This window comes from Scophthalmus maximus, chromosome 13 (genome assembly GCF_022379125.1).
Source record: "Scophthalmus maximus strain ysfricsl-2021 chromosome 13, ASM2237912v1, whole genome shotgun sequence".
Taxonomy (NCBI): domain Eukaryota; kingdom Metazoa; phylum Chordata; class Actinopteri; order Pleuronectiformes; family Scophthalmidae; genus Scophthalmus; species Scophthalmus maximus.
In genome coordinates, this window is record NC_061527.1 from 24,873,831 (window position 1) to 24,900,232 (window position 26,402).

The 26,402-nt window shown below is 39.8% G+C and overlaps 2 protein-coding genes across 19 annotated transcripts in view; both read left to right on the forward strand.

Annotated features, from left to right (window-relative positions):
- mcf2l2 (MCF.2 cell line derived transforming sequence-like 2) overlaps nucleotides 1-19,784 on the forward strand; it is a 156,983-nt gene extending 137,199 nt beyond the window's left edge. For 10 of the 14 annotated variants that reach the window (XM_047336872.1, XM_035647906.2, XM_035647895.2 and 7 more), the window contains 4 exons: nucleotides 2,406-2,515; nucleotides 4,625-4,740; nucleotides 12,597-12,670; nucleotides 15,757-19,784. In XM_047336872.1, the coding sequence (XP_047192828.1) occupies nucleotides 2,406-2,515; nucleotides 4,625-4,740; nucleotides 12,597-12,670; nucleotides 15,757-15,848 (392 nt within the window). In that variant the 3' untranslated portion in view covers nucleotides 15,849-19,784. Of the gene's footprint in view, nucleotides 1-2,405; nucleotides 2,516-4,624; nucleotides 4,741-4,834; nucleotides 5,871-12,596; nucleotides 12,671-15,510; nucleotides 15,562-15,756 lie in introns of those variants that run through there. The other 4 variants (XM_035647897.2, XM_035647904.2, XM_035647907.2 and 1 more) reach the window with 4 other exon arrangements.
- A 5,175-nt stretch (nucleotides 19,785-24,959) lies between these two features.
- Nucleotides 24,960-26,402, forward strand: part of ect2 (epithelial cell transforming 2) — a 50,444-nt gene continuing 49,001 nt past the window's right edge. For 3 of the 5 annotated variants that reach the window (XM_035647913.2, XM_035647916.2, XM_035647915.2), the window contains exons 1-2: nucleotides 24,960-25,326; nucleotides 25,966-26,132. In XM_035647913.2, the coding sequence (XP_035503806.1) occupies nucleotides 26,000-26,132 (133 nt within the window). In that variant the 5' untranslated portion in view covers nucleotides 24,960-25,326; nucleotides 25,966-25,999. The remainder of the gene's footprint in view (nucleotides 25,327-25,965; nucleotides 26,133-26,402) is intronic. The other 2 variants (XM_035647917.2, XM_035647918.2) reach the window with 2 other exon arrangements.

The window sequence follows — 26,402 nt, forward strand, 5'->3', positions numbered from 1 at the left end:
GGGTAAATGGGGAACTGGTTTTGAAGTAGTGTGCATTACATGGCTGGGACAGCAGACATTGGGAAAGAGAATCGAACATAGATTAATTTTCCACTTAATTTCATACATTATAACTTCACCTGAGTACAGATGTTGCTAAAAGTGTTGTTACCCTTGCATTAAGGGCACTCATTGAAATAACGCTCTGTTCTTCCTCAAAAGTGCCAAAATTGAAAGGTCTTTTGTCACGCAAGCCTGCATGACTTTGGTTTTCCATCAAATTAAACAAAGAAGATGTTAAAAAGAACTGAATCCAGAGTTCTTCTAAAATGGCAGGAACAAAATTATTCTTAACCCGCACAAGTGTTGACAAATCAGGTGGCTTGTAATGCTATTTCAAGCAGATGATTGTCTTCATAATTGTAAGCACCACACTGAAGATGGACAAGGGAAAGGAAAACGGAAGGGAAAAAAGAAATAAGAAAATCATTTCCAATCATGGTCAAGGTAAAGGCTACAATTGTTGTCGGGATGACCACATGCAGAAAAGTGACCCTAGATTGACAAAAAGGAGATTTTGAATGGTGGAAAAGGAACCAGAGAAAACTTCACAACAAATACAAGCTGACCTCAAAGGTCGAGGTCTGACACTTTGTGGTTGTACCATCTGTGGCTTTCTGAAGTGGGAAAAGACCCAGGCCCCATTTTTGAAGGAAAAACGTCAAAAGGCGACTGGAGGTTGCTCAAATGAATATTGACAAGCCACATCTTCTGGGAAAATGTCCGGTGAACAGATGAAACAAAATGAGAGCTTTTTTGTGAAGTCATATCAGCTCAATGTTCACAGAGGGCAAAGGAAAGAATATTTCAAAGAAGATTGCACTACCTGCACTGGAGGAGACCCAGGGACAATTAAATCATTATCAAGGTATTCTCCAGTGAAACACACCGCCCAGTGTTGGAGAGTGCTTTCTTAGTTGCAGCTTATTGCTCCTCAAACTGGGTAATGACCCAAATCATCCATCTAAAAGCCGCCAAGAAAGGATGAGAAAAAAACATTGCACTGTTCTGAAGTAGCCTGCTTTGAATCCTGATCTTTATCCAATTGAGCAGTTGGAGTTGCAATAAGAGATAAAGAAAAATCTTTTTTCTTTTTGTAGAAATGTACCAACAGCAAAAAAAAGTAAAAACGTGAAAATAATTTTTCACAGTTGGCAGATTATGTGAGAATCACAGAGGCTTTATCAAGCTTTTATTTATTTCTTGTTGCAAGCAAAGTTTTCCAAGAATGTTTTACAATGACCACCATTTAAATCACAAGGTAAATGCTTGACCTAGACACAGTCGGCAATCATTTGCCATCATTAACTTCAGTGTTTTAAGCCTTGTATGGCTTTTGCATTGTTTGGGTCAAATTGACACATGAACATTTTTAATAAAGGAAAATGATACAAAGACATTTTTAAGTGTAAAACTCCACAGTGTGGGCTTATTTTCTGCGATGAACATGTAAATGTAAATAAATGAATGGAGTACACATGCCCCCACACATTAATGGCCTTCATACAATGTTTAGGTCAATTAAACCCAAGTAGACAGTGAAACTTAAAGACAGTTTATCCTCTTTCGTGTTGGAAACCTGCACAATGTTTGCAATGCAAAACCGTTGAAACATTTAATAGTAATGTTACTGTTTCCCTCACACCTGCACATAAAGCCGGACTGAAAAAATAACTTGTCATCACATTGTATTGGACACTTCAACTATACTCCTCCACAGCGGTATGAACAAAACACTTTCTTCTCAGAGGGCCTTGGAGAAGAGTGGAAGCCTCATAAAAATAGTGAAGTGAAAGTAGAGGATGTTTCAGAATATGAGGACCCTTCTGGTGCATGTTCTGAGTCACGTTCATCCTTTATCAGCTCCAAGGCTCTGATCAGAGGGTCGTTTGCTCATATTGCTGGTGGAGGGTTGTAGTTGAAGTGATCCATACATTAGAATCATCACCTGTATTTGCTTTATGACCTTGATTACAATAAGATAAAGGTGTAAGTGAATTCACAGTATCAGTTACAAGTACAAAACATCAATGGAAACATTAGTTCATTAAAATCTATTCTAGATAAGCATGATTTATACTTCATTATCATGTTGGGGGGGTTGATAAAATTTTCCATCACAAATTAATCTCTTATTTATTCTTTATTGGAATTGAGATAAAGACAAGGATTTTTTTCTTTATTTTTTTCTTTATTGCTTTTAAAAGCCTAATATTGTCACAGGTCAATTGATCAAATTCAAATTCATTAATCGCCGGAATGTTTCATATCATCAGGAACTCCTCCCTCAAAGTATTCTTTAAAGTCAGCAACGTCAGTATTGCAAATTATTCAACAGAGTAATGATGTTCATGAATTCTCCTCAGGCTGGACACAGCGGCGTCTACCTTCCATGGACACAGAGGACTTTGAGACAATCCCCTCCAGTGCAGAGGAATCCTCCAACTCTTCAGAAGAGGAAGGCAACAATAAAAATGTATGTAACTTTTAACATTGTTGCTCACTTTGACTAGAAAGTGTAAGAGAGTTTAACCTGGATGTCACCTATTATTGGGCAGACTTTCTTAGAATATGTTGTAAGAATGAAAATTAACAAAACAAGACAGGATTTCAGTACCACTCAACAATGTCAAAATGTGGTCGCTCTAAATGTATCTCAACCCAACCCAACCCATTCTCATCCTACTGAGTTACGTCAGCTTTGGGCATAAATCATTGCGTTCCGCGATCATCATTCTCCATCTCCTCTCACCCTTCATTTCCTCTCCACTCATTCTTCACATTCCCCTCCTTTCTACTAAATCCCAATCCAAACTGCTTTACAGAGGAACCCTCCGCTGCTTAATTATTGCCCATTGACGTGTGTCTTGTTAGCAGCGGGCACTGACAAATTGACATTTAAAAAACGAGGGAGGAGAGACGAAAGAGGGGGAAGATTATAGCTACAAAGGTCTTCTGGGCATGTCAGGCTTTCCAGATTCATTATAATCTGTGTGTGGTGCAGTGGATAGCCACAAAGGCACACAAGTAACACACACAAAGAATATTAGCAGTGAACACATGCACACACTCTTTTAAAGAGTCTAAATATTTATGCACCTGCACCAGCGACTCTCATGCATGCAAACTCAGGAATCTCTTTACCTCTCAAACAAACATTAACTTAGACTCAAGGATGACCAGATTTTAAAAAAAAAATAAATGCCATACCTCAAAGATTCACATGCAAATGATGACAAAATTATACACAAATGTCTCATAAGATAAAATGATGTAAAGATTGTGACCATATTACCTGTAACTTGACTGGTGAGCAGAGGTAAACTGCCACATGGTGGTGATTCTAGTTGCACCATGCGATAGATGGCAATTTCAAATGGTTGTTTATCAGCAGGGAGAAAATTGCAACTTTCACCTTTGGCTACAACTTGAAGACAACAAAGAATGAGTGAGGTGTTCTGTGTTGTCTGGATGTAATCACAAACCTCATTTAGACTGAACACTGTACAGAGTACATTCCAAAATATGAATCCTTGCAAATCCCATGAAGTTACTTTGTAGTTTTATGTAAACAATGACAAAAATAAGCCAAAGGAGAGAAACTATTACACTTATATTCAGTGGGGGAAACAGCGTTCGGGAGTTAAAGTTGGGAAGGAACGGCGTTCCCTTTCAGTTTCAATTTTTTTGTTTTCTGATTTTAAAAAAAATTTAAGAGTTCACTTTAACGCAGCACAGAAGCTTGTCAGCGTTTCCGTTTCTTTCATGCTGGCGACAAACATGTGAGAGGAAGATCCGACTCACTTTCAAGTTTCTTTAAACTTCAGTGGTGTCTTATTCTAGTGTGTAAAGTTAATTTGATGACTTGACGGTTCATGTGTTTATTGTTGAAAGTGAAGTCAGTGAACCTGAGGTCATTCTGAAATGTCCACTATTGTTCGCTAAAGTTAATGTGTAATAACGTAACATGAGTTTACTAGTTACAGACTGGATGTAGGGAGCAGGGCCTACAATTCAGCGCGGGATTGCCCTTGCACATAATTTAATCCACTCGTCTACGTATTTCCCTATTCCCCAATGCAAGAGATATGTCTTTCTCTGCCTCTCTGTGTGAGCCAGGGGCGAGGGCAGCTCGCCTCACTAGTATTAGACACACTGCAGGAGGCGGCAGCCCATACACACACACACACAGAGAGAGAGCAGGGGAGGGAGGCTGCCTGCAGGCAAAGTCTATTTGCTTTATTATTTTCTGGGTGGGGGTCAGTGTCCATTTTTTTTAAACAGTCAAGCATCCAGCTTCCACTCCAAAACTTTGCCAGTTCAATAAAGCATTGCTTGATAGTCTAAATTTAAAAGGGAACAAATCAGATTACTATATTAACATTAATTTGCACTAGCCCTTACAACCTGTCACTGGTGACATTTGTCATCTTAACCAGGAGTTGACCAAGTGTGGGTCATTTACAATAGAGGAGCTATTGTTGCATTGAGGTTTGGTGAATCCTGATATTTCACCAGCCTGGAGCCATATCCAAAATAGAATTGGCTAAATTCAGATTTTGACTCTGTCACTTTTTTTCTGCAGGGTGACAGCAGTCGTTTCCAGGTGCAGGTGATTTATGAGTCTCATGAAGCACGGGACATCTCCCAGGAGACGGGTGACCTGGCCCAGTTTCTGGAGGAATCTAAGAACGGACACTGGTGAGTTTCATTGCTCATCACTGTAGGACTTCAGGAAGCCTGTTCCAGCCCGCTCACTGTTTCTGTGGTTTGATTGCCTCTCTCCCTGACTTAGCACCTTGCTTCAATCTCTGGCTAAGTGGGTCCCCGTCCGCCAGTTCAAACACTTCAGGTTTCCAAATATAGGTGCGAGAACACCCAACTTCCCAGTCTGTTCCTAGTGCAAGAGTGAGAATCGCAAAAATAAACTTGCTGCAATATGCTTTATTTGGGGCACTCATGTTGAGCATCTCATTCACTCTGTGTGCCCTCATTAAACTATAATTACCTGAGCATTCTTTGCAGAAAACTTTCTCTCACTTTGAGAATTGTTCTCATATCACTGAATGTTATTATTTTTATTAAAGACTCGGTTTGGTCATTTCTGTATACCCTTTTCCCATGATTGGCTGAAGCTTGTTAGGAAAAAGGAATGAGTGGACAAAGAGACCAGTTGTGGGCAGCTGGCAAAAACAGTATTAAACCCAGTTATAGCATCCATAAATTTCACAGTATCATCCATCATTCACGGAATTTTTGTGCTAAACCCCAATCAAAGTTGCTTAGGAACGAATATGGAAAGGTTGGAGATGGGCCACGTGCCCAGGATTTATGCCCTTACAGACAGGCCACTGAAAATGAACAAATTAACACAAAATGGGGTAACTTTACTAATAACTTGTTAATTCTTTAAAAATGTGTTCAGCACAGTATTACAGGTAAATGGACTGTATTTATAAAGCACTTTTTAGTCTTTCTAGTTGACCACTTCAGTCCCATTCACACACATTCATACAGCGCTGCTATTTACTGCGCTTTTTCTGTCGCATTCATATACTACTGGAAGAGCCTCCAGAGGCAATTTAGGGTTAAGTGTCTTGCCCAAGGACACATCGGCATGCGGACTGGGGGAAGCAGGGATCAAACCGCTAACCTAAAGGTTAGTGGACGGCCGTCTCTTCCTCCTGAGCCACAGCCACCCCCCAGGAGTCTTCACATTTTGTGCTCGTGTGAATTGTGTTTCTACATATTTATGCAGACTGATTATAAATATGAGCACTGTATCAGAAAGCAAGTCCATCACATTATAATGTTGCAGAGACATGAATGACTGTACAGTTACTGCCTTGTCCTTGGTAATGTTGATGGTGAGTCCAGTCTGCAGTCTGGCTTACTGGATCCCAAACAACAGGTCCCATCCAGTCTGTGTGTGTGTGTGTGTGTGTGTGTGTGTCTGTGTGTCTATGTGTGCGTGCGTGCCTAGTGTGAAATCAACATTCAACAAATTCAATCCACCCCTGCATATGTCGTCTGCTGAGCTGCAGAAAGATTCTCTAGAGCTAACCTTTCAATTTGCTATGTTAGCTAACGTAGCAAACACGTGATAAGCATGAGTGACATGGCAGTTCTCAGGAGCAGGGTTGACGTTATAATATAGTTATATTACAAGGCAAAATGAAGTAGTCATTTTTATTAACTTTCTAGAATCTTAACGTAAATCATCTGCTCAGTATTTGCAAGTGTTTGCACATGACTCATATGACATGTCTGGATCAAAAATTATTAATAAAAATTCTTATCACGATAATTTTTTTCGTATTGATCGAAATCAATATATATCACGATATAAGTCAAATCACTATTTCTCTCAAGCTTAAACATTGTGAGATGTAAAGATATAATATTTAAAGTTAATTTTGCTTAATTTTTTGTGAGAAGTTGATGATAAAATACATGATAAATGTGCTGTATTATTATTATTATTATTATTATTGCGTCTTTTGAGCCTCGTTCTGTGTACGTCGGGACATCTTCTTCGGTAACACTGTCACTCGAGTTAACATTTCCTGTCGTCATTCTCTCTTTTATCTCGCTTCACTCCTTATGGATTGATGAGCACGCTGCAGAAGCCCAAACATAAACAGAGTTGCCGCCAGCTGCTTCTCCACTCTGTGCTGTGTGCGTGAACCAAACTTGACGTGTCTGTAACTCTATTCCAGCCACATGATTGGTTCGGCACGGCGCATTTCTCAGTATCATTGGCTGTTCGTGTTTTCTGTCAAAACATGGACGGAATTAGCTCTATCGCAGCTATATTGACTTGTCTTAAATTTCGAGGGGGAGTTATTTTGAGATAATTATCGTCATCGTTTTATTGCCCAGCACTACAATGAAGGCCAATGTGGAGTCAGCATTTTGGATCTTGACAACCTAAGAGCAGCCTCACAGTACACGAAGCAATAAAGCAACAGTGGATGGCGATGGAAGAAGAGATGGGTCATCCCGCTAACTACACCACTTAAAAGGGTGACACCATTATGCATATTTGAAAAAAAATGCCAACATGGCCTTTGTTTTCACTGCTACGCCGAAGACACTCAGCTCAACCTCTCCACCAAGACCATCTCTGTAGCCACCCATACCACTCTCACTGATGTCAAAACCTGGATGCAACATAACTTTCTTAAACTAAACTGCAATAAATCAGAAATCCGCATTATCAGCCCAAACTCCCTCACCCACTCCACCTGGGATTTCTCCCTAAACATTGATGGTTCGTCAACCCCTCCAATTACACCCCCAACCTAAGCATCATCCTTGAACCCACCCTCTCATTCCTCCCCCATGTTAACCAGATTACCAAAACAGCCTTCTACCACCTCAGGAACATTGCTCGTCTCTGTCCCTCCCTAACATTCTCAGCCCCCGAATCTCTGGTCCACACATTCATTTCATCCCGACTTCATTACTGCAACTCCATCCTATGGAGCTCATCAAACAGCATCCTCAATAAGCTTCAATATGTTCAGAATTCTGATGTCCGTATGTTCACCTCCAACCGCCGCTCTGACCACATCACCCCTGTCTTCCACGACCTCCACTGGCTCCCAATCAAATAACGGATTGATTTGAAAATACTACTCATCACCTTCAAAGCCCTCAACAACCTGGCCCCTCCCCACTGCTCTGACCTCCTCCATTGCCACACCCCTACCCATTGCCTCTGGTCCGCTGATGCCAACCTCCAACCCAGACTATTATGTTCCAGACTATTATGTATTTGAGTATTAGTCTGGCTACGCCAGGTTCCAAACCCCACTGCCAGTGGCAGATTTATCATATCACCCAGTGGTCAAAGATAAGAACTGCAATAAACGCAGATAAAGGCTCATTGGGGCAGGAATGAATCCTGCACAACTGCTCTACTCTGCAGCCCACTACTGTTTTCTTGAGTTAGTCAGCGGCACGCATGTTTAACATGCTTCTTTGTCACACACACAGGTTATAGCCTGGTTATAGTCTCACACCCCAAAAAACTTTTATGTACACTCCTCGATCCCCCCGCTCCCCCACCTCCCTTCTTCCAAACAACTTTGTAAACACACTGTTTATAGCCTATTATCTTTGAATTGTGTTCACTACTGCGGCATTGTTTTCTGTTGGCTGGAGTGCCCAAAGCCCGCTATAATATATGAGCACCAGCCGCTGCTGAACATGGAATCCATCTGTTTTACTGTGTTTTCTTGCATCTTGATTGGTCTCGTCTTCACTCCATCCACAGGTGTCTTGAATAACATGAGGACTGAGGAGAGGACTGCTTCCTGTGTTTACTGGCTACTGCTACTTTGGAAATTCTCTCTTTACCCCTTCCGCACTTTACTCCTTCATCCTTCGAACTTCACACTGTTTCTGTAACCCACCCGGAGAAATTAAATACCATCTACTCTACCACCGACCAGGCCCTTTTGGGGATTTCTTGGAGGAATTGAACACCCTCATGTCTAACATCCCAGAAGTTAACATCTCAGCTTTTCAGCAGCTCCTCTTTCGCTGTCTCACTCTCTCCCTCCGCCCAACTCACAAAGCTGGTAACCGACTTGATCTCATATTCGCCAGAAACTGCTTAACCAAGGAGCTCTCTGTCACTCCTCTCCATGTCTCTGACCACTTCTTCATATCCTACTCTCTTCCCCTCTCTCAAACTGCCAACCCTCCCTCTTCCACTCATACTGTCCCTGTCTACCGCAACCTTCGATCCCTGTCTCCCTCCTCTCTTGGTTCATCTGTCCTATCAGCTCTCCCCTCACCTGACTCCTTCTAACTCTTGCCTCCTGACTCTGCCACAGACATTCTTCTCTCTACCTTGTCCTCTTCTCTGGCCTCTAACCTCTCAGAGGGCTTTCCCAACCCATCCAGCTCCATGGTTGTCAGCTGCTGCCTGCGAGCACCTGAATGACAATGGTGCAAATCCAAGTGCCTTGAGGATCTTCTGGCCTATGAATCTCTTATTTCCTCTTTCTCTGCCTCCTTATCTGCTGCTAAAAGCTCTTTCTTTGAATCTAAAATTCAGTCTTCCTTCTCCAACCACAAAAAACTTTTTCCATTTCTCTACCCTCCTCGATCCCATCGCTCCCCCGCCTTCCTCCTCCCTTCTTCCAAATGACTTTGTAAACTACTTTGCAAAATAGATGACAATCGCTCCTGATTTCCTGACCCTCCTACTGACACTGCCTGTCCTATACCGTCCTTCTCATCTCCTTCCCTATTCGCTTTTCATCACTCCCTCCCAGTGAAGTACTATCCTTGGTCACTTTCCACCCCCCAACTCACCTTCTTATTGTTTATTGCTTCCTCATCCACCTCATCGTTACCTCTCTAACAACTGGTTACTTTCCCAACACACTTAAAACAGCCAGAGTGAATCCTCTTTTAAAGAAACCCACACGCAACCCATCTGAACCCATCCGCTCAGTCTCTCTTCTACCAACTGATCTGCTGTTCTCCATTACTCATGATCGTACCTGCTCACTAAAGTAACAGTACAAGAACGAATGTGATTGGGTCATGGAGTGGGAATTTAAGCACCGTTCTCCTTATTACAAGTCAGTGTCATCAAAATGACTTCTAAGCTTTCATTTTAAAGTAAAATAGTTGTATTATGTTGCTTCAATTTTGTTTAAGTTTTTTCTACTGTGACATGTCAAAATTTGTGAAAATTGCATGTTTTTGGTCACGCACCAAGCTAATCTTGTTATCTTATACCCTGGCTACAAGCATATAAGCTATTTTCTACCTCCTTTACCTCCCATACCAAAACATAATTAAAAAAATAAGAAAAAATGTAAATTTATCTAAACAAAAAAATGGCAAAAAAACATATGCAGAAATCATAACTTGAGTTTATTCCTACGACCGGTTTGAAACAGCTGTCACAGCAGTTGTGCAGCTGAAAGCGTCTTTAAAATTTTCCTTACAGTTTTTCACTATCACGGTTTTTGAAAAAGAGGGGTTACAGTTCAATCTGATGTAAAGAGGTGCATATCAATATGCAAACTGCTGAATATCAGGCAGGGTAAAATCGCCATCTTTTGATCGTCTAAAAATGCTAGTATCTGGTTTATAATCATGATCATGTTAAAATTTCTTAGTTCTCAGGGGTGGTGGTTGATTGGTGGGTGAGCTGTTGTTGCAACAGAAAGTGCAGGCCACATGGCAAAGTATTCACTGACTCATTATCATTTGTCGACTACCTTATCAACCACCCACAGCTTTGTTCTGGTCATGTCTCATGGGACAGCTCAGTGGACCATTATATTATCAATGTTTCAGTAGAAACCGGCTCAAATGACCCTAACAGCACTGCCACTTCTACCAGCATCCCACGAACCCGAAGAGCATAACTGGATTTCAAAATCCATGTATGGATGTTATGATATAATGCAAAGCAACACAACAGTGCCATAAAATTCAGCCTAGAATCTGAGATGAATCCAGACTCTCTGACACACTATCAAGAAATATTGAACATTACCCTTCAGATGGGCACAGCCATTATGTTGGATTGTTTGCACAAGGAAAGCCTATCCTCTTCTTCCATTGTTATCAGCTGCATACCATGGCGTCCTTGATTAAAAGTCTACCTTGAGTTTGGTCTGACTAATGGTATATTGCGAAATCAAGGGAGGCATTTAAAAAACACAATGGCTTCAGATTAAAGTATAAATTAACATTTAATTTACCACATGCCTGCCATCTATCCCTTCGGCTTGCCAGGGAAATAGTGGCTTCTGTCTTTATAGAGAAATGGTCTCTGGAATCCAAAGCTGAAAGAGTGTATCTGTCTCATGCAAGCTTGACTTGCTTTGTAAAATATTCTCATTAATGCATCAGCCCATGCATATTTCAACCCTAAAAAAAAGTCTCCTGTCAACTGCATCTGTGGGTTTTTGCTGCTAAAAAGTCTCACTTGCATGTGTCTCTGCTCCTGACTTGAGTAAAATGAAGAATTCACTCTCTTTTTCTTTGGATCAAAGTTAATGTGCAACTGTGCAGAGCTCAACAGAATGTGACTGATGAACTGTATGCTGCTGAATGCATGTGTTCATGTTTTGGGGTTGCATTCAGGGCAAATATTCCATGTGTGTGTGTGTGTGTATGCGTGCGCACGTGTGCATGCACACACTAATGTTTTTTCCCTAAACACAATAGGTAATATTCTTCCTAAAAAACTACTCACACACACACACACACACCCACACACACACACGCACACACACACACACACACACACACACACACACACACACACACACACACACACACACACACACACACACACACACACACTCTGTTCCTGTCCCAGTCCATGTGGGCAATCTCTTGACAGTGTGTGGTATTAGGACTGAGAAGACATTAGCACATCCGATCAAGTCCTGTCAAGTCACAGTATGAACAGAATAAAGACAGAATTACTTTGGTCTGGTGTGAAACCAGAGTCTGTCTGCGAACTTCCTACATCCTAAAAGTAAACTTTTCAGAGGGCGAAGTGATGCTGGTGGCTCAGCTAGATAGAATGATCTGGACCACTCGCAGCAGACAAAGATAAACCCATACCAGCCTAAGATTTACATCAATATTAAATGTTTCCTCAGGTCATGACTTGGTATTCAGTGACAATGATCAGCGCAACAGAACATAGTGGGACCTTATTATAACGGCCATCCCTTGTATGTTTTTAGCTGCCTCTGTCTTGAGTGACTCTTTTGAACTTTTTTTTTCGTGAACTTTTTATTTCATGTTTTATTTTATCTATTTTACTGTACCTTGTGTGTCTGTTAATTGTTTTGCTTCCTGTCTTTCTGTAGTTTCTTCCTCTTTTGATTGTCTGTCCCGCCCCGATGTGTTTAACTTGTGTCTCTGTGGTCCCAGTCCTCTTACAGTCCTCTGTCAGTCTTTTCTGTGTGTCTGTGGTCTGTCTTTGTGCTCCTTTTTGTTTCCCTGGTTTTACCTGGTGATTCTGCTGGGGGGTCTTGGGGTCTTGACAACCTTACAACAGCATCACAGTACACAGAGCAATGCAACAACAGTAAGGCCGGCTGTAAACTTTACTGAGTCTTGTATAAAAATGTCCAAACCACAACACTATCAGTGATAGAAGAAGAGATGGGTGATGGAAAAGGGAGGGAATCATCTGGTGTGTGTGTGTTTTTTTATTTAAATTCTTTGCTTTTGGGGAAAAAGGGAAGGACATATCCACATAGTTATAGAAATTGCTGTTTTTATGCATTCAATTTTATGCATTCAATGAGTAAATAACTATCTCTCGTCAGACACTTAAAAAGTTTGTGAGAATTCAGCATTATGGATTATTTGCCTCTTGAATTACAGTCACATCTCTCTTGTTAGGATAGTTGTGTCAAATATATATATAAATGGCTACTGTTGCATAGCATTTCCCTTGTGGGGAATAAAGAACCTGTGTGAGCTGTAAAGTGTTACTGTTCTTACTTTTGTCCTGTGAGAGAGTGAAGACCCTCCCCTGCACTATGTGTTTCTAGGCTTGTCAAGAACCTTTTAACAGAGGAGACCGGTCTGGCTCCATCCAGTCCTCTGCAAACAGCACCTGAACGAGGTCACTCATGAAGTAACAACACTGATTCCTCTGTCTAACCCGCCTGGCTGTAACACACTCACTCGCCCACCCACTCCTTCCTTCCCCTCCTTTACTCCAACTTGGTAATTTGCTACTTCACTCTCTCACTCGCCAGTTGTGCCGTGTGCCCAGGGATTGGGCGGGCTTGGGCAAGCCGCTGCACTGGGAGAGGGAGGGTCTGTTGGACAGGATTCAGGTTGGATGGGAGGATGGAGCGGATGGGGCCGGAAAAGCTTTTCCTTGTTGAGTTGAATAATCGGAGCATGATGTCAAGATTGAGGCATATTCCCTTTCCCACCCTCTGCCCATGATCTCTCTCTCTCTCTCTCTCTCTCTCTCTCTCTCTCTCTCTCTCTCTCTGTGTGCCTAGGAGTGGACCTGGAAAGAAAGACTGTATTTTGAGATTTGTAATCATATCTTTGGTTCCTCATTTTGAATAAAGAGTGTGTGCTCTCATATCAGGAGAAGCAAAGCTAGAGGAATAATTTGGGGCATTCAGGCCTCAGAAAGTCTTGTTTTTTTCCGTAGACCTTAAAATGTGATCTTTGGGTTTAATCATCAGTACAATTGATACGTAACTGCATTAGAAAAACATAACAGGACTAGTCATCTATCACTGCAATGGTTAGGAACAACTGAAATATCCAGTAACATAATATAGAACTCTACGAACATTATGAATTGAAGGAAATTTTGGCCCATTCTTATTTTCATTACTCACTGACTATTCAGAGCCATCAAGTACAGAAAATTAAGTAGGTCAAATGAAAACTACATTTGCCACATTTCATAGAAAAATAGTTATAACAGTGTAGTAGTATTAGACGTTAATGTTACTTTTGCAAATAGGATACAGGTTTATCGAGTATAACAGTTAAGTTACTCTTTTAGGACAGTCAAATTGGAATTTACAGAGCACACAAATACATCCCGAACCAGTGGCTCCATATACTCACTCATACCTTTACACTCTGGATCTCACACGGAGGTTGAGCTCTGTTCTCATTCTGCCTATCCATTATCCCGGCTCCATTGTCCCCTCTCTTCACCGGCTTGATGGCTGATCCATGAAGCGTTTGTCATGGCTTTGCTTGTCTTGTTACGAAACTCTCTCACCCCTTATCTAATCAATGATTCATCCACTTGTCTCACTTGATCCCTTTCATCTCTTTTTATTGTGAGTTTTTCTGAGATTTAGTGGGGCCAGGTGTGTTGGCTTTTTTTGTCTAATATTTAAGGAGGAGACAATTACAGTACCCTAGTAGTTTCCTGTATATGTTGGTAAGTAGGGTTTATTCAAGAAAGCTCTGCTCACCTGTTCTTTGGTGACTGCCCATGGCTGCATTCCCTATAATTCTTTATGCACTTTACCTGCTGACAGATACAGAATGCTTCACTTTTACGGTATACAACTAAACTGAGTACAACCCTGGTCAATATCCAAATGAATGAAATGTTAAGTAATTGCAAATCCTGATTATTTGAAAAAAAACATCAAATGTTTTGACCATTTAAACTTTAATGAAAGGCCCACATCTAAGAACCAACAGCAACAAAAGTCAGTACAAACTTCATTAGTGAAATCCCATTCTGTTATTTTTTAATATTCATATGTAAGGCGTTATTTTTGTTGACATATTCCTCTACATGGATGATGTCAGTCTTACAAAGACTTCTTAAAAATACTAAGAGGTGATTTATCGATTCTAGTCTGGGGACTATATTCTTCCTTTTAGATTTCTGTATTTTTGTGGTTCATTGTCATGCTTAATGCCTCGTACCCACGATTTTCAAAGTCATAATATTGCTGTACCGTTCATACTGCAGGACTTGCTGTCTTGTAAAAGCGAGGCTTGCAGTCGTTGTGCTGTTCACACTAGGTGACTTATCAGGGTCAAGGGGTCACACACTACACAATCCTTCACCAGGCTAAATCCTCAACAAGTGTCTCTGGTCTCCAAGTAGCTTTTTCACGAAACGCACACAGAAAGTGATGTTTCCGCTCAGCCCTTGTTGACTTGCGCTGTCATTGGCTGCTGTATGTCGACGCCATTGAGGTAGTAGTCGATGCACTCACTGCCAGTCACAACACAGTACACGCTACATGATTTGGGCTCACCGACATGATCAGATATTTATCCTGCTAGATATCAGGCAGATGTCGGCTTTGATCGATTTGTTGGTAGTTCACAAATGGCGATCGAGTGCTGATTTACAAACCTTGATTTAATGCTGATTTCCTCCTATTTGTAGTTTTTGTCTGTGTGCTCCAGAATTTGTGTGGCAGTGGAAAATAGTCTCGTGTGAACTCGGCATAAGCTGCATAAGACACGTCTAGCTAGTGGGACATGCCCCTAACAAAGCTAGGTACAGGGAGAACAGAGGCCGACATTTCCTAAATGGGATTCAAGTGGTTAACCAATCTGGGCTTCATTGGGAGGGGGGCCTCATAGAGACAGGAGCTAAGACCAAGCGATTCAGACAGGCTGAAAAAGGGATCTGCAGGAATGGACAGTATGAGGAAACATGCGTTTTCTGAACATTAAAGCATCTAAACCTTCTCAAGTAATTACCCAATTTAAATTATGACCCTGAATATGAGCATAATATGTCTCCTTTTATTCCATTACCTCCTAAACACTGCTGCAACTGTGTCTTCGCTTATGTTCAGTCACCTGCCGTTGCTCTTGTATCCCCTCTCATCTTCATGAAATCTTGTTGGTTGTTTGTCCAGGCAGTTCCTTAACAGCCATAGTGCATTTTATAACCTTCTTCATGCAATTAGGCTTAATTGGATGTTTTTTTCACTTTTGTTGCAGTGGGGTTGCTCTTTGAGGCCTTTTGAGGACAGTTTTGAATCATTTAATAAAGTAAGTGATTTTGCACAGGGGTGTACTCAGTTTTGTTGTATACTGCTTGTGTCTTGTATACTGTGTGAGTCATTGTTTGGTTTTTTGCCACATTATTCCGAGCTGTGCATCCCCTTCTTAAACAGTATGTTATATAATAAGATGCAAGATAGTAATTGAAGTTGAAGCTGACATGAACCTTTTGTGTTTTCACAGATATCTTCAGTGATCTGTGTACTGCAGCTCTCTCCGACCTGGAAGAAAATGAAGCCAGAACGTGGGGAAACGTGTCTCAGGACAGCAGCTGAAAATATCTGACATTGTAGTTCATTAAGATGGATTTTATTGGATCACAAACATGAATGGTAGCTCTAACTATAGTTTTTCAATAGTTACTTCCTAAGCTGGACTTAAGTATCATCAACGATTCTTTTTTTCTACCAGTAGTAGAAAAACTACCACTAATATGGTCTGGGTTTTTTTTAAACAACAGTTTTTTTGGTTTTTAACGACTCTCAGCAAAGTGTCCAAAAGCTTGAAACTTAATAGGACTGAATGCCACTGTGGGAAAGCCATGTAAGTATTTTAACTGATGTGGATACTGACATTTACCTCCAAAGGTGGATAAATTCAGATTAATACTATAGAAAATGCTGTGGCTGGATACCTGAAGTGTCAGATCCCAATTTGGACTTTTATAACTATAAGAAAAAGTGATCAACTCAATGTGCTGATTGTGAGCAGGCCTTGGCATGGTGCCCTGTTTTGCTGCTACCCTGCCCTGATGGAAGTCTCTTAGTGACCAGGTTCTGCCTTCGCTGCATCGCTTCAGCTGCTTTTGCTACTTCAGGCTCAAACTATAGACTTTCCACAGGAGCTGCAGTCTCCAGAGGAACCTACAAGATGTCCTGCTTGCCTTTCATCGCACTGATATAGCACCTACATAATGTCATTACATTACATCTGATGCTGTATATTATCTCAACATGCCCTTTTTTCACCCCCCTGTAGATTTGCAAATTATCTATATTAATTGCTGTAAGAGGTTAAAAGATATATTCCTTTCATATATGAATTCATAACGCAGATTTTCTTCTCTGTGCACTGCAGGAGAAAAAAAAAATATGATTTACTATGTCTGGAAATAACTTGTATTATATTATATTTGTTTGTTTCTTGGGGGCAGAAACTGCCTTATAAAGTTGATAATGCTAACATTTTAGCACATACTCAAACATCGAGCAGAAATTTAGTTACATTGAAGTTCAGTTGTTTCTGGTAACCTGACTAATGTAAGTCACATGTTAACCCCTCCTTGTTGTGTTTTAGTTTTCACAAAGCTTTTGAGCTATTTAACTGGGTATATTTTCTGTGTAGAGACAGAGAACTATGTTTGTCTATACTTCTGGTGCCAAGCAAGGTGTTGTGCTTGTGTAGCAGCTTGTTAGCCTAAAGCAGCTTCCTGCTGCATCCAGAAACAAGGTTGATGAGAGCTAAAGGACTAAAACAACCAAAACAACCAAAAAAATTAGCTTAAAGAGGCTATAATGAACTATAGAGTTGAGTGGAACGGCAGAGCTGTTATCCCCTTTCATACATAGTAAAATGTATTGATGGTGCAGCTTGTGACTGTGTCAGGTGTACAACTACTGAAAAATCTGAAATAATTCAGTCAGTGATGAATTAAGCATTACTGTAGCCCATCACTTCCTCAGATGGATGGAGTGCTGGTGTAAATCATGTGTTTGGAAAAACATTAATCTCTCTGACATGTTATGCTACTTGGACTCGTCTACACACAATGGGTTTTTCACTAGCACGCTTTTGGAGAACATACTGTACTGTATGTTGTGAGAAACTTCGGGGAAATGTTAGGCTGTTTCCTGCAAGTGTTTTTTCAGGGAAATGCTTCTTCCCTTGCGAGAAGCATCTGGGTTGTTTCCTAACATCAGCTAATAGGCTTCACCTCTTTAGAGGAAAATAGCACTGTTCATTGAATGCTAGGAGGCTATTATGGTAAATGTGTAAAGATTTTCTCTATGACTGCTGTATTGTTGTACATCATTGTCAGAGGCTTTACAACATTGTATTGTTTTTCTATTGAGAGACAGAATTCTATTAACTGAGAAATCTGAAACAGCCCTGATGGCACATCATGTCGCAGCGGGGAGCCCAAAGGGTTCATAATCTTAAATGTTTAGAAGACACCTCTCTTGATTTGCAGTTAATCTGTAGGTCATTAATAATTAAATAAAAATAAGAAACTGACAGGAAATAAGAAGGATAAATATTCATCTGGTGATTGAATACATGTCCAAATGTGAGACTTAGTTTCTCTTTGATAAAGCTAGAGTATGTAACTAAGTCTTTGAAGACAAGTCAGGGTTTAAACAACCTGGCCTTGTTAAGCAATTTAAAAAAATGAATGGATGGATGCTGAATAGATGTTTGATTAGGTGGATGATGAATGCTGGATTCATGGATGGAAGAATAGATGCATTGATGCTGCAACTTGTGGGTGGGTTGATGGATGAATGATGAATGGATAGCTAGGTAGACTGATAGATGGATAGATGGATGGGTTGATGGATAAATCACAGATGGATGGATTTTTGGCTGCACGGATGGACAGAAAGACAGACAGATACAAACATAACATTAACTTGGTTACCAGAGGGCAGAACTTCAAAATAAGAATTTCATACACATTAATATTAGTCTGATTGTACAGTAAACCTCTCCTCTTGAAAATTCTGTATATTGTTCATTTTTTCATCAATGAGAAATGTTGTAAACATATTTCACTGTTGTTGTAATGCATCTTGCTGCAATTTAATGACCATTTAGCAAACTATAGAATGTATCAAGTTTGTAAATTGTACCTTTCATTGTATGTACATAATGCTTCATTTTGAAAATCTGTATTTACATTGTGAATTTTTTTTGAATGCATGTTACTAACTTCAAAAGGAATATTCATGTCACATGCAGACCACATTTAATCAGATGTTTTTCATTCTGGAATTATTATTTTTTTTACTTTGTGACAGCTTTTGCCTTCTCAGTAACTATTTTCAGTAAACCTCACCATAAAGCAATAGAACACATTTCACATTGACCAGGGGCCTGTACTACAAAGCAGGATTTGCGGTTATTGAGGTAACTTCAGGTTTAACTCTCTGTACTAAGAAGCGGGTTCACTTCTTACTGGACTAAATCCCCATGATAACTTCTGCTGAATGGCTTACCTGCTCCGGAGCAGGTAAAGTTCGATATTAAAAACTTTATTCATGGTTCTGATGATAACAGTTGTGATAACGATTCTGCCTCTTTCACATGTACAAATTCATGGCCGGTATGAAAACCCAGGGATAACAGAGACAGTTGATATCCAGCTTCGTAGTACACTATATCAGGAAAGCCAATGTTAAGTTTATTTAAGCCAGATAACGAAAACATCATAATAATAATAATAATAATAATAATAATAATAATAACAATAATAATAATAATAATAATGATAATAATAATAATAATAATAAATTTCCTTTATAGAGCACTTTTCATTGCTAAAAGCAATCTCAAAGTGCTAAAATTATATCATATCATATCCTGGGTATGTTGGACTCTCTTCATAGTGCAGGCCCCAGGTGTTGTGAATTCGCTGACAGAATTAGTAGAAGCTACCAGTCTTCTCAGTGAGAGAATGGACATAAAGATTAAGATAGTTTGATATGCTGCACTTGCAGTTAAGCCAGCAGGTATCATGGTTAGAATGTTTGATAATGTGTGCACAATCAGTTAACTCTCAAACTACTAAATCATGCAAAAAAAAAATCATAATTTGCAGTCACAAAGGACAAACACAACTTAAATAATTGTCGACCCAGTAAATATATTGAAGGGATTCTAAAGATGACAGTTATTGCCGTTTAATAGGAAAAATCCAAAGTATATCAATCACTGTTAAAAACCGAGCAGTTCATAACTCTCATACACTGTCCATGATTTAAAGCTTTGACTATTTTTTCTTTGCATTGCACTGAAGTATCATGTGTACAGGTGCAACTCAAAAAATTTGAATACCGTGAAAAGTTCAATATTTTTCATCAGTTATTTGAGAAAGTAAATTTAATATATTTCTAGACTCATTACACATGAACACATGTTTCAAGCATTTAAAAAAAATGATAATTCCGACATTTACGTCCTACAGCTAAATAAATGTATCTCAAAATATTGAATCATTTAATTCAATTCACTTTTTTTGTATACCACCAAATAACAACATACATTATCATGGCCCTTGACATAGTAAGGCCAAGACCTCACAATATTACAGAAAAACACAACATTTCCCGCAATGAGCAAGCACATGGGGGACAGAGAGAATGGGAGATGCTGAGTGCATGATGGGAGTTCCCCCAACAGTCTAGGCCTATGGCAGCATAACTAAGAGATGGTTCAGTAAACAACTGAGCAGTTCTAACTATAAGCTTTATCAAAGAGGAAGGTTTTGAGTCTTAATGTAAATGTAGAGAGTGTGTCTACCTCCCTGACACAAACCGGGAGCTGGTTCCAGAGGTGAGGAGCCTGGTGGCTGAAGGCTCTGCCTCCCATTCTACTTTTACAGACTCTGGGAACCACATAGTCCTGGGATAACAGAGCGAAGTGATCTAATGGGATACTACAGAACTATGAGTTCTGTAAGATATGATGGAGCTTGTTCGTTAAAGGTGACATATTATGCTCATATTAAGGTTCATACTTTTAATTTGAAAAGATTTACATGCTCTAATGTTCAGAAAAGCCTGGATTGTTTTAGCTACCCCTCCTGAGAGGTATCCCAGTCTGCTCTGATTGACCAGCTGGCCCAGTCTGTTGTGATTGGTCAACCGATTTCAAAAAATGTAGGAAGGTAGGCTCCACAGATACACACATTTATATGCACAAACACTGAAACTGTGATTTTTGCCTAATAAGTCACCGTTAAAGGCTTTGTAGGTGAGGAACAGGATTTTGAATTATATTCTGAATTTTATAGGGAGCCAATGCAGAGATACACTAGAGAAATATAATCTATTTTTCTAGTTCCTGTCAGAAATCGTTCTGCAGCATTTTTGATTAACTGGAGGCTTCATCCTATCAGCAATGTATTAAAGTAGTCCAGTCTGTAAGTAACAAATGTATGGACTGGTTTTTCAGCATCCTTTTCAGATGTTTCGAATTTTCTTCATATGGCGCAGGTGAAAAAAAGGCTGTCCTACAGACTTGTTTTATGTGTGAGTCAAAATACATATCCTAGTCAAAAATAACTCCCAAGGTCCTCAAAGTAGAGCTAGAGGCCAAAGTTATGACATTCAAGGTGTGCTCAGATAATGTTTCTCTGAGGTGCTTAGGGTCAAGTTCAATGACCCCAGTTCTGTCTCAATTAATATTAAGTTTGAGTAAATTACTTTTCATACAGTCTATTTCAGTACAGACAATCACATCATGGGGAAAACTGCTGACTTACCAGTTGTCCAGAAGACAATCATCATCACGTCCAAGGAGAGTAAGCCACCAAAGGTCATCGCTAAAATGGCTGGCTGTTCGCAGAGTATTAAAGCATATTTGTGGAAAGTTGATTGGAAGGGAAAAGTGTGGTAGGAAAAGTTCCACAGGGATGACCGCAACCTTGAGAGTGGAATGAGGCTGGAGTCAATAAGAGCCACCACGCACAGACTTGGCTTGAGTAGTATCTTGATAGTGGCAAGCAACTCCTGAACCAAAGACGACATCAGGAGCTTCTTACCTGTGCTAAAAAAAAAGAGCTGGACCGTTCCTCAGGAGTCCAAAGTCCTCTTTTCAGAGGAAAGTAAAGTTTGCATTTCATTTGGAAATCAAGGAGGAAACGTGAAGAGGCTCAGAATCCAAGTTTCTTGAAGTCCAGTGTGAAGTTTCCATAGTCGGACATGTTTTCCCCATGTTGTGGTTGCCTGTAGTAGAGAATACATGGTAGATTTACGTCTAATGAGTCTAAGATATATTAAATGTTCGCTTTCCTAAATAACTGACCAAAATTTTTTAATGCACCTGTAGTGTACACACACACACACACACACACACACACATATCTTCTTCCTTATCAGCCTCTATCTTTTGCTGTCTGAGGCACTCTTGCAGGGGGGCATGTTCCTGATGTATTCATAGATGCTTCATGTTTCATCCTGGATCTAGGCTCTGAAACATTAAATGAAGAATGGTTAGGACTAAGTATTTACACTGAAGGATATGACTTTGATTGGACAGCCAGCAGTGGTGGAAGAAGTATTCCGAAAAGTACCATTGCATCAATATATAAATGCTTATTTAAAAGTAAAAGTCAATGTAGAGTACATTGTTTCCTGTTCCATTGATCGGCCACAACATTAAAATGGGTAAGTGGATTTAATGTTGTGGCTGATTGGTTTATAGAAGTATCAAGTATCAGTATGTAAGCAGCATGTTTTATATACAGGGACAACAGATAAATCGTATTGGTCATGAGAGGATTAATTGGAGAGGAAAGAAGAAAAAAAATAAGTTTCTGTTCAGTTGTTGGATCTTTGATGTTTGGTGATGGGGCACTAAATCCTTTACCTAGGGCAGGAAAATGGTTAACACCGACCCTGACCTATTTACATAAAGACTCTTGAAGTCTGCATCAATTTATTAGTAATGGGGTTGCTGAGCCAGGAAAACAGAGTGTCTAAATGTCTTTGTGAGTTCCAGTTTATGTGAAAATTATATGATAAGAGCACAATTGTTACACATAACGTGTTTTGCATTGCACTGTAGCCAGCAAAGATAGCACTGTTAGCAATGATATTCAGTTGTCTTCCTTTGGCTAGCAAAACCAAACTTGCATAATCTTCTGCAGCCCTGGCATTAGAAGAAATTCATTGGCTGAGTATTTGATTTAAATGGGTGGGCCTAATCCTGATAGTCAAAGACCATTTTCCCTACATTTTAAAGGAAAAAAAGATTCATATAGAATATCTAAATTAGAACACGACTTATGTGATGACACAAAATTACGAAATTAGGTAGTTGTGGAAGTTTCCCGGTGGAGTTTTTTGCAGACAGGCGGAACGAAAAGCGGGCAGCGAGCAAAAATAAATAAATAAACCGCCCAAGTGCCCCCGCTTAAAAAGTGGCCTGGCTGGGGCTATATTTTGCGCTATATTTCCCGGACTGAATGATTGTCCCAATCCGGCCCTGGATGTAAGTATGTGTAAGTTATGAAAGGTAAGTGTCACGTGCAGAAAAGTTAATTGCAACAGTCTATTAGAAGAACACATTGTAAAGTAAGCCAGACAGTCAGACAGTTTCTGACCAACATTGGTTTGATTATCTAAACCATTTCATTTGGGGGTAAAATTAAAAGTAAGTTATTGCACTATTGTTCTGATCACCGGGCAGCAAATGTATCATCTGATTTTTTTTTTCCATAGCCTTGTCACTCCCATTCGGATGTCTCAGAAATTACAACTATAGATACAGTGTTCTCTACACCAATATAAATAATAGCTAGGAATTTGAAAATAGAACTCAACATGTAATAATCCATAGTTTAATTTTCATGTTGCGCTGACAAAGCTTGATCCATCCTCACTCTTTGTTCATGAAAGTATTTATGGATACAATTCCTTTTGCTTATTCATCAGTAACCAGTCATTTCTGAAAAAAATATAATATTCTGTTGGAAATTTTACTGGAGGAAGAAATCAAAACAATGCAGACTGGGGTCTATTTCTTGTAAAAAAAAACAACTGCCAAAGGTGTACAGTATATCTCCATGGGCTTTTCAGAATTTTCAGACATGGTAGATTAAATCAGCTTGCATGATTGGAGAACATGAGGATTATGTACTGCCTCTTAAGCAGTGGAGGAATTGATATTATTTGGTCTGAGTGATCGGATCTTGATGTGTCATCACTGTGTCTTGGGTGCCACACACCTTTAGTTAGAGCCGTCCACCTGTGATTGGATCACCCAAGACAGATGTTAGGTCTTATGAAGGTCTAAGCTACCTGTAATTTGTTAACATTTTTACAGCATAAAACGTAATGCAACTTATTTACCACTGAAAAAGCTGCACATGGGGAAAGCTGTTGCTGCTAATATAAGTGTTCGCTTTGTAAATAAACTTTGTTATGGTACAAAGTTGTGCTGTATTAGAATAGGTTGCACTTCAGATACACACATAATAGTTTTCACTATTCTATGGATAATTCCAACCGGGTGGGTATTTTGGGTTTGTAGAGCTAGTTATGTAGTCGTGGTTCTTATGCCATCATTGCACCACTCAATTGTATTGGCATAAGGCTCTGAGGACTAGTTCATTTAGCATGGCTAGCATAAGGTTTACATAGTATGCTGACCATGCTACACAAAATTCCTTTTTTATCATTTAGTATTCATGTTTGTTGTATTGGTTTAATTGATTACTATTTTTTCCCTACATATTATGATTTTGCACATGTACTTAATGTCTGGTATATGTTGCACTTTGGTCCATGATGAACAACATCTCCTTTCATTGTGTGTAAGACATGCATATGTGGGGAAAATAACAGCTTAGCAGTATTTATATAAAAAAATGAACATGTTAAGTGCAAAATCAGAACAGAATAGAGGTGCACGATGCAATGTCAGATTCTTAGTAGATATCTGCACTGATACTGACCATATTAAGTGGATCAGATAACTGCCATAATATGATTTTTAGTATCAGCAATATAACACTTTGCTTGTTCTGCTGTGGAAAATGACTTCTGAAATCAAGAAATCAGGAATATGTCCCATGCTAAAGAAAAACAGTGCCAATAAGGATTTATTTTTTTTACTTAGTGTTGACACTGAATTTGATGTTTGATATCAATATCAAGACACCCTTTTTTCAATGTGAAGTAGTCCAAAATCCAGGTTGGATGTCTTTGTTGCTTTAATTTTAATCCTTTTGAAGTATACCATGTGACTTCAATATAGATGCCACTTGCCATGTCTATTCCGTCAGTGGTTTTAGTTTGGGAAAATAGTCCCACAACTATTGTGGTAAATATGGCTTTTACTGCTTTTTTTTGATGAAGCAGAAAAATATCCTCTTTTGTGAATCCGACTGTTCCTTAGAATGTTTTAAAATGAATATGACCATACTGTTGAATTACGCTGGATGACTTGAGAATAAATAAAATCAGTTTTCAGATAAATGTTTGTTGCCTTTTGTCTCCTTAAGTAATAGCATTAATATTTCCGACAGTACGTGAACGTCGCAGGTCTCAGCAGCACAGCAGTGCGCATCGAGATTTGAATGAACGGACCAACCAGCGGCTACGTCGGACGGAAGCCTCTGGCTTGCCTTCACTCTTGACCAATCAGGGCGCAGCACCGTTGTTTTCCTTGCTTTTTGAATTGAGCTCCAACAGCAGGCTGACACCTTCTCGGGGCTATTTAGAAGTTGTTTGCGTTCTAGTAAAGCAGCCACATATCGATAATTTGGACTGTTTGGGGCAACATGCATTGATGCAATACTTGAAATTCAACGGAGACATGTTACATATTCTCTAAGGAGTGTTTTGGACCGAAAAGGAATTACCAAGTTTTGTTCACAGTGTTGTGGACTAGCCCGGTAGCTAGCTAAGGTAGCTAGAGAGCTGATTCAAGTTAACTGGTTCAGCAGCCGGTTTAGCTCCAACGGCTCCCGTTTCTGATACCCCTTTTTCCAGTTTTTATTCTTTTAAGTACTGGCCAACAAATCGTCCGGTGAGTTTGGTCTACTTTGAGTTTCTTTTTTCTGCACAATACAAATAACTTGATGTCAGTAAACCTCTGGTCAGGAAGGTTAACTTGCCTTGCGTTAAGGTTTAAACTAAATTGTCAAGAATTAACCACAATTATTCTTTTATATCAATGAACGTAATACGTTTGGTTTGTCTGGAAATTTCTGTCGGTTTACAGCTTCTCTGACGTTGTTACTTGTCTGTCTTAGCCATGTTTTAGCCCTCCAATTCAATATTCCTGAATATTTTGTAGACACTGAGATTTATTGTAGTTGATGCCACTAATCTACACTGACAGCTACTTTTCACTAAGCCTGGCAGATGTAGTTTCACAGCTAGTGTTATGTAAACAACCTAACAAATTAAAAAGTTTCAGCAAAAACTTCATCCACCTTGCCTAGTTTTTTTTACCAAAGTTATCACGGTTCACGGATGTGGCCTTCTCCCCAGTTGAATTGTCAAACTCTAGCAGTATTTGTGTTTAAAGTCATGCCTAATGTTGTCTGTTGCCTTTGGTTTGACAGTTCTCACCCTTCTCCTTTTCTTCCTTGTTGCTATTCGTTCTCCCTCCTCTCTGCCTGGCGGTGTTCTCCCTCTGTTCATCCCCTGTCATTTTTGATAGCTTGGACAGTTTGGTGCCTCCTCAGGTTCCTGCTATGGCTGACAGCAGCATATTGACTTTAGGGACAGCTCGGAGCCTGTTGGTGGATTCTTCAGTCTATGATTCTAGGATCGCCGAAAACACCAAGGACCATGTATTTCTTGGCATGGCGTCTGAAGATGGGGAAGGTCAGTCTGCAGGGGTCACTGTAATTTGTCCTCTTCTTCCTTCTCCAATTCTCTCTAATCTCGACTTTTTTTCAAAAAAGATGCTGTAGGTATTCCATGTGACCTTTGGTGTCAGAATAGATAGCATCAGCTAGCGATAAAGAATCTGGATCTGCCTATGTAAGCAAGCCAAATCATTAATACTTTAGCTGAAGGAGTGCGCTAATACCTGAAAAGAAGTCATTGCCCACAAACACTTGACTTCATTCCTGTTTGGCATATACTCAGTTT